The sequence below is a fragment of the Pseudorca crassidens genome, chromosome 6 (genome assembly GCF_039906515.1).
Source record: "Pseudorca crassidens isolate mPseCra1 chromosome 6, mPseCra1.hap1, whole genome shotgun sequence".
NCBI lineage: Eukaryota > Metazoa > Chordata > Mammalia > Artiodactyla > Delphinidae > Pseudorca > Pseudorca crassidens.
Window position 1 is genome coordinate 118,020,259 of NC_090301.1, and position 8,465 is coordinate 118,028,723.

At 58.4% G+C, this 8,465-nt stretch overlaps 1 protein-coding gene across 1 annotated transcript; it reads right to left on the minus strand.

Moving 5' to 3' along the window:
* Positions 1 to 2,483: 2,483 nt before the first annotated feature.
* On the minus strand, positions 2,484 to 8,211 carry EN1 (engrailed homeobox 1). The gene is made up of 2 exons (XM_067742167.1): positions 6,670 to 8,211; positions 2,484 to 3,555 (listed from the first exon to the last, which is right to left on the minus strand). The coding sequence occupies exons 1-2, from the start codon at positions 7,577 to 7,579 to the stop codon at positions 3,239 to 3,241; spliced, it is 1,227 nt and encodes a 408-aa protein (XP_067598268.1). The 5' UTR covers positions 7,580 to 8,211; the 3' UTR covers positions 2,484 to 3,238.
* Between the last annotated feature and the right edge of the window lie 254 nt (positions 8,212 to 8,465).

Here is an 8,465-nt window from a genome sequence, read left to right on the forward strand (position 1 = left end):
TAAGGAGGATTTTCCAGTGGGGAAGGGGAAGAGTGAGAGAAGATAGGAAAGTCATTCTGGACAATGACCTCAGGGCCTTGGTCAGATTCCTGAAAAAAGGCAGTTGTAATGAGTAGATGTGACAAAGAGGGAGACACAGGGGCACAGAGGAGGCATGGACCAAATGTTTAAGTTCTCAGAGCTTCAGTTTCCTCCTCTGAAAAATGAAGAAAACTCTATTTACCCATAGAGATTGGAAGCTAAAAGGAGATAATGGGCCAGAAATCAAATTACATAATAATGACACATGTATACACTTTACTAATATAATTGTGATGAGAGGTGACCACCTCCTCCCTCTTCCCCAGGGTGAAGAGGGAGAACTCTTGGCTTTGATCCCTTGCTAGAGAGAAAGTGGAGCCTCAAGGAACAGGACGCTTCTTGGAGTTGCTGCTCAAGTTGGCCCCTGCCCCAGGCTCTGGATCTAGTGATCTTGAGGGGGAGTAGGTACCCTAAGGGGCCACATTGAGGAAGGGAGAAGGAAGGGCAGCCCAGTTTCCAGGCATTCAGAGCAGTAAGCTTCTCTGTAGAACTGGGCACCCCCAACATCGTATCTGGATGTGGCCGGGAAACGTCTTGATGTTCTGAGCTGTCTGGATTCCGGAAGGGGTACCCTGGGCCTCAGGTCTCAGATCCCCTAACCCAAAGCCCTGGAGAGCTTGGAGATTGCAGGCTCCTCCCCTGCATCCACCTCCCCGAGAAAAGCAAAGGATGTACTTCCAGCCACTAGAAAACAACTCACCTGGGCCATCCCCAGGGAAGAGCCCACCTTACTGCTTCTAACTCTTCACTCAAGGATTGGGTGAGCACCTACTACGTGCAGAGGTTACTCCATCCACCCCAGAAAGGTGCGAAAGGAATAGAAGAAAGAGATTTACTGCAGTAAAGTTGGGAACCCATGGCAATGTCAAATATGCTCTCCAACTCCAGGTCCCTGAGCCCCAACCCCCCCAGGCCTTGACCAGGGACTTCAACGGTCCTCTGGCTTCCTAGACCTGGTACCTAGCACTGTCACTTCCCCCAGACATAGGCCCAAATCGGGGGGAATTTTTCAAGAAAAACGGCAGACTGACTGGTCACTCCCACTTCTCACAAAATCAATCCAACAAACAGGAAAGAAACCCAAGGGAAGAGCACAGAAGCAGAGCTCCCATGTATGCACAAACACACCTGCAAACACAAATAAGCACATGCACACACACTGTGGACTCACAAACATCCAAGTGTGCATCTAATTACAGAGACATGAACACCCAGTTGCGTAATGCTCACACATGCAGGAATACACAAAACCCCGTAGGGTACTCAGATGCACCGATATCTATCTACACGTGATCACATATACACATGAGGTTTTCGGGACACCTACGTATCTGGCCACACGAGTACAGGTACATACATACATACTACAGAAGACAGGGGAAAACGGAGAGAACAGAATTTACCATTCAAACAAAATCCTGGAGCAAAGGGAGATAAGAAGGGACCTCCTCTTCCTCCCCCTAGTGCCTGAATGGCGGGGTCCAGTGGCTACCCAAGAAAGCTAGGCACCAGGGTCTGGGGCAAGTGTCCAGACATTTCCCTCTATGAAGTCCGGGGGTCCTGGGGGTCCGGGGGGCGTGTGTCTGCGCCCCTCTCGGTCAGAAAGCAAGCCAGGCTTTGTTGGGATTGTGAAAGGGACCCTGCTTAGGCTTTGGGTTAGGGGCGAGTCAGGCCTGTGCCCACGTCGGAGGTCGCGGCACAGAGCGATCCGGCAGCTGACCGAGGGGCTGCCGCTCTGCATAGCTTCCCAGCATCCGGGCCTCCTCTCCCGGTTTTACGGAGCCAGGAGCTCCGAGCCCCGCGAGGCTCGTGTGCCGCCCTCGACCAGCCGTTTCGTCAACAAAATCACTTCTCCAAACGAAGAGCGGGAAGTCCAGGCAGCCCCGAGGCGCCCCTCGCTCAGGAGGGGAGGCAGCCCCTCACCGCTGCCCTGCCCTGGGAAGGCCTTCTGCTTCTAGAGGAGAAAACCTCCAGCAAAACTCACATCAGAAAAAAAGAGACAGAGAAAGAAAAGAAGTAAAGCTGGAGCGAGGAGCAGGTTGAACCAGAGCAGGCTGCAGCCGGGCTGGTCCTGGCTCTGCGCGGGAGGCAGCCCCGAGAGCCCGGCAGTGTGTCCGAAGTCAGGACTGGGGGGTTCCGGCCTTTGGGCTCCTTTCAAGGCAATCGGAGACCAAGAGTGTCCCTCCAGACCCTCCAAACCCGGGCCTCCAAACCCGGGTCTGGGCCGCCCCTATCACCGCGCCCCCCTGGCACCCCGTATTCATTGTGTGGTGTTGGATCTTAAGGCTCGGCCGAGCCGCCGCGGCTCCCAGCCCGGTGAGCGCGCGCTGTGCGCCGGGCCGCCGTGTGCCTGCGCCCTCGCCCTTCCCCAGCCCGCAAAGAGGAGGGCCGCCAGCCGCTCGTGAGCACAGTGTACACTTTATTTCAGACTACAGGTTTCTGAACATAATAAAATCTTTGGCTTGTAGCGGCGGTTCAGTCTCGCAGTCTGTGGGGTCGTATTTCTCAACAAGTCTCCGGAAAACGAAAGGGGTGGGGGGCAGGACAGACAGACCGACAGAGGGGGCCGGGAGAAGGGCAGACACGCGAGGAAGCACACTCTCACGCACACAAAGAAAAGTCCCAGAGAAACGAGGGCCAGCGATGCGGGGCGGGAGGCACCGGAGAAGCAGTAACATTCAAAAGAAAACGAAACTGGGCCGGGGGCAGCGAGGCGGAGGCGGGGGATAAAATAATTATAATAATTATAATAATTATAACAATAATAATAAAGGAGATTAATAAAAAGTCCAGCAAATAGAGATCGCTACACATAATTCTTTTCCTTACCTGAAATTAAATATATACAAGGTCGGAAGCGGTTTGGCTAGATAGAGCTTTAAGGAGTTCGCAGTTTCGTCCCTTATACTGTGAAGAGAGAACTGATCTGATTTTTCGATAGCACCTGTCCAAGTCTTTCTCCCTTTGGAAAAATGTCTCGTTCCAACGCGACTCTCCGTCCTGGGGACCCCTTTCTCTCTCTTTTCCCTGTTGTTCCCTTCCTCCTCCTTTGCGCTGATTATTTCTCCCCGGGCGTGGGGCCGGCAAGGCGGCGGTGGCGGTACCAGGAGGGGGCGCGGGCGCGGCGGCCGGACCGCGCGGCCCCTGCCGGCGGCGGCTACTCGCTCTCGTCTTTGTCCTGGACCGTAGTGGTTGAGTGGTTGTATAGTCCCTGCGCCATGAGGTGCAGCGCCAGGCCGTTCTTGATGCCCGTGGCTTTCTTGATCTTGGCGCGCTTGTTCTGGAACCAGATCTTGATCTGGGACTCGTTGAGGCTGAGCTCCTGGGCCAGGGTCTGCCGCCGCTGCTCGGTGATGTAGCGGTTCGCCTGGAACTCCGCCTTGAGTCTCTGCAGCTGCTCGGCCGTGAACGCCGTCCGCGGCCGCTTGTCCTCCTTCTCGTTCTTCTTCTTCTTTAGCTTTCTGGTGCGTGGACCTGCAGCGGCAGAGAGGGACGGGTGGGAGGTGGGGACGGAGGGCAGAGGGGAGGGGGAAGAGGGCAGAGGAAGCCGTGAGAATTGCGGAGCCGAGCGGGGATCGCGCCCCGCGCTTCCTGGGCGCTAGCCGAGGCCCCGCTGCCGCCGCCCCCCACCTATCACCCTCGCCCGCTAGCCCCTAGATCAATCGGCTGGCTCCTGGGGTCGCTGGGTTCCCCTCTGGGATGCCCGAGGGTCACGGAGGCAAGTTGGCCGAAGTTGTGTGTGCACCCACACCCCAGTTCAGCACAGGAGAGCCGTGTGATAGGCTTAAATCACGGAGTCCAAGATGGAGAGATATTTGGAGCTCCATCCAGCCCAACCCAGAGTTGGAGATCGGGGGCCTGCTGTCTTCACAGTCCCGGAATAAAAAGAGGCTCAACACTGTAGTAGTAAAGACACTAGGACGGGATTGCCCTGGGGAAATCGCCAGCCTGAAAGCCAATCGTCTCCCCCTCCTCAAGAAGCGCACCTACACCCACACACCTACAACAAGACCCCATCTGCTTGTAGCTATCGACTCCAGAAAACAAGGGGATAAGGAGGGCGCTGTGAGAGACCTGTCTAGCTCCAAAGTATTCAGCATCTGCTCTCTCGACCTGTTCTTCTGTCCCTGTGGCCTAAAACGAAGCCCTTTTATAGGGTCCCAGAAAGACGCTGACCACCCGTTTCCCTGAAAAGGGAGAAAAGGCCTTCACCCGGTTGTATGCCTTACCCACGTGCCCTGCCCTGAGTTCTCTGTTTTGTCCTTTGGATGGTGCCAGTAAGAAAGAGAGGGCCCTCCCCATGCCTGCACCCAGCAGCACAGGCACGGCTCCCTCACCTCTCTTTTGGACACAGAAGCTGCAATTTCAGGATTGAAGACTGAATAACAAAAGCAAGCCAGAGCCGCTTTCCCTGCGCACCTATTTGCACGGTTATTTATCCACGAGCAAAACAGGGGCAGAGGGACACAGAGAGTGGCGCAATCCCGACAAAAATCTGTGCTTTGCCTCTAAGACGGGTATAGGAAGAGGCCACAGGAAACCTTCCTAGGAAAGTGAAGTGTCCCTCAGAACCTAGTCTGCGAAGAGGGCTGCCATGGAGCCCAGCCCTGAGGAGAAAAGGGAAAAGACAGGAAGCTGACTCTAAAGCCTGCACCTCTGCCCATCAGCCTGCACACCCAAGCCTCCTGGAGTTTCCTTGCTGGGCCCTGTCATGCTTATAGGAGCTTCCTGAGTCAAGTGAAGTCCCTGTCAGGGCTGTTAACCTATAAAACTGTCTGGAAGAAGCATCTTCCCCGGCATCTCCAAACCTAGCAACAGAGGGGCAAACTGGGCAGCTGGCTTCTGGGGCAGACCAGCGCTGGGGTCACCAGCTGTCCTGTGACAAAAGAGTCCAGGCCTGGCTGCCCCGCAAGTCCGGGCTGGGGTTCGTCTCCCTGAACTGCTCATGCAGGAGAAGGAGCCAGCACCCTGCCTCCCCAGGCTCGTAAGAAGAAAGCAGCCAAGAACAAAGACAAGGCCCACTCCTGAGCCCGGTGCAGAAAGCACTGGGAGGCGGGGTGGGACGGGAGGAAGGCCTTGGTGTAGTGTAGTCATTAGCCTAGCGAGCAGAGATGGCCCAGGAAATGTGTACATCCTCAGAAAGACCCTGCTTGCGCGTTGTGCGTCCCGGACGTGGTTAGAGTGTTGTTGTTGTTGGTGTGTGTGTGTGTGTGTGTGTGTGTGCGCGCGCGCGCGCGCAGAGGGAGGAACACTTGTAATAAAATCGTAGCCTCCTGGCCAGCCCGAGCCTCACGGCCTGACAGCTCAATCACTCTATCCATCAGGCGAGTCAATCAAAGCAGCTTTTCGGAGGTTCAGGGAGCCCGTGTCAATAACGGGGCTCGAGATGGCGGGGGCTGATAGCGCGCATCGATCCGCGCGCAGCCGGCAGCGGTGCGGAGGCGGAGACCAGCCAGAGTAGAGCGGCGCACCGCTACGCCGTACCCTGCCTCCTGCCAGACCCCGGTGGCCGGAACCCCAATCGGAGGCCAAGAACCTCTGCTGCCCTCCTCTTGGCTCCCACCGGTCTCCCGGGAGCTGCAGTCCGGGGAGGCGGGCAGGCCGCAGCCTCCTCTCCCGGGGCCTAGTGGCTGTCCCACAGTAGGTCTCAGATTTGGGTTCTCGAAGCGCAAGGAGTATGTGGGTAAAGGGCCGAAGGAAAATCGAGAAAAACGGGCCTATGGCTGACAGAAATCTGCTATCTGGCAGACGTGCGAAAGGAAGGAGTGAAAGAAGGAAGGGGCAGGGCCGGGAGGATGTGCGAGGCGTGCTTCGGAGAATCTGGGGCAGAGGGGTCTCTCATGCCCTCGGCCCAGCTTTCTGACCTGAGCCTGACCTGTCTTCTCTCCCACTGTCTGTCTGTCAGCTCTAGAAAACCAGGGGCCAGGGGCTCTCGGCACCCACCGTTTCAGCAACTGCCCTTCCCTGAATTCCACCCACCCGGGTCAGATTCTCTTGGCTACCCGGCCTGGGGAAGAGGGACAGCGATCTGACGCGTTTCTCTCTCTTCCTGTGTCTCCTTAAATCTATCTCTATGCAAGTGAGCTCTCCGCAGAAAATATCGATATGGTGTTTGTGTCTGTAAGAACACAAAGTGAAGATTATTACTCTAATGACAGCTTTCTTCGATTTCGGCCTCCGCAGGACGAGGCTGGCGGGATTTCAGACCCAGATTTCTAGGCCCACCTTCTCGCTGATTCTAAAAACCCCTTTCCCTGGACGGAAAAGCAATGATTGCTTGTGTCTTTCCTAAGAATAATAAAGGTAAAACACAAAGAAGGCCGGAAGGGCTCGGAGTTCAACACCGAAGGATCGAGCTTCCCGTGCCCTGAGCTGTAGCCTCCCGGGAGGTGGCCGCAGAATCCAGGAGCGCAAAACTGGGTGCAATGCTCGACTGTGACTGGGACCGAGGTCAAGGAGGAGGAAGCAGGCGTGAGAGAAGAGAACGCCCGAGATCCGGCATGCTCTCCCCAACCCGGAGGCTAAGAGTTCTAGGGGCGGCGTCCGCGGAGCCGAAAGGCACGGCGCAGCCTGGGGCTGGGTACTCACCGGAGGACGGACGATCCGAGTAGCGCGTGCAGTAGACCCAGGCGGGCCACACGAGGGGCTGCTGCGAGTCAGTTTTGACTACGGGCCCGCCGTTGGCTGAGCCCATTAGCAGGATGGCCGGGTTGCTGTGCTCCGGGTACTTAGCACCCTGCGCTCCCGGGCTCCCCACGCCGCCTCCACTGCCACCGCCGCTGTCCGAAGGTTTGGCCGCTGCTGCTGCTGCTGCTGCCGCTGCTACGGCCGCCGCAGCCGCCGCCGCCGCCGCCGCCGCCGCCGCCGGGTTCCCAGCTTTGGACGCACCCGCTCCGCCGGCGGTGGCTGGCGGGGAACCGTCGGGTGGGCCACAGTTCGCGTCCGGGGCGCACAGGAGTGAGGCGGCGCCTGGCGCCCTCGTGCCCAGCGGGTGGACAGGGTCTCTACCTGCGCCGGTCTGGCCTCTGTCACGCTCGACCCGACCTCCTCCTGCGCCTCCTCCGGCCGCCGCCGCCGCCGCCACCAGGAGCTGCGGCGGCGGCTGCTCCTTTTTGCAGCCGAAGTCCGGCCTCAGGATGTTGTCGATGAAAAAGTTGGTGGTGCGGTGCAGCTGGGCCGCGGGCTGCGGCTGGTGAGCAGGCGCCGCGAGATGCTGCTGCTGCGGCGGCGGCGGCGGCGGCGGCGGCGGCGGGGGCGGGGGGTGCGGGGGGAGATGCGGGTGGTGGGCCAGGGGCGGCAGGCAGGGCGCCGCGGGCGGCGAGGGGGGCGCGGGCTGCGGAGACACCGGCACGCTGTCTCCATCGCTGCCGCTGCTGCCGCTGGCGCCGGGGCTGAGGCTCAGGCTGAGGCTGCCGGGGGCCGCCGCCGCCGCCACTGCCGCCGCCGCGCCGAGGCCCGAGTCGCGCTGACTTTTAGGTTCCGGCTGCTGTTCTTCCATGCTCGGCCGCCCCGCCGCCTCGGCCGCCGCGCCGGCCCCCGCCCCCCCCGCCTCGCTCCCCACCCCACTTTGCCAGCGGCCCGTGGGGGTGCGCGGAGGAAGGAGGCCGGCGAAGCCCCAGCGAAGGCACGGGGCGGGTGCAGAAAGAAAAGCCCAGGCGCCTGGCCTGGATCGCTCGCTCTTATCGAGCAGATCTCGCTGTCTCTCCCTCTAATTTGTAGACATCCAGATATGGAGACACTTGGCTATTTCTTTTTTCTTTCTGCAACCAGATTCAATGATTTGTTTTAAATGGGGAGTAAGCTACGGCCAAAAAGAGAGGAAAAAAAATTAAAAAAGGAAAGGAAAAAGAAAGCAATAAAAAAGAAAAAATCTCCAAGATTTTTTTTTCTTAAAGATAAAAAATAGTCTTTAAAGTCTAGCCATCTTCCTAGGCAGTACTGAGGGGTTTGACTTCCCCGAGTGTCACGCTCAGCTGTGCCCAGAGCGCGAGGCTGGCAGCGCCTTTAATCGCCTTTGCTTTTTTTGCAGGGAGAGCGCGTCTCCGCCAGCGCCGGGGCTGCCTCTTTTTTTTTTTTTTTTTTTTTTCAAATCTCTGACAGCTCGGATCTTTGCTCAAACTCTCTCGCTTAAAAAAAAATCACCCAGGCACACTTTTTGCCTTCAAACCGGAAGCACGTGAGTCAGGGCCGCACGTGTGCGGGGCCAATGGCGAGCCAGGACTCGCGCTGACACCCGGGCCTCGGCCCAATAGGCGCGCGCGGGACTTTGCGGATAAATAATCCGGGGGCGGCGGCCGCTGGTGGACAGGGGGCGCCGCGGCGCTGGCCCCGCGTGTCCGGCCCGCCCTCCCCAACCCGCACCCGAGCCCCTCCCCCTCTTTCAG

What these genes read in the sequence shown, in the direction of transcription:
- EN1 (XM_067742167.1), bottom strand. Translation starts at nt 7,579, where the DNA reads ATGGAAGAACAGCAGCCGGAACCTAAAAGTCAGCGCGACTCGGGCCTC. An exon ending in CTCGGATCGTCCGTCCTCCG is followed by an intron (nt 3,556 to 6,669) that starts GTGAGTACCCAG and finishes CTGCCGCTGCAG; the next exon opens with GTCCACGCACCAGAAAGCTA.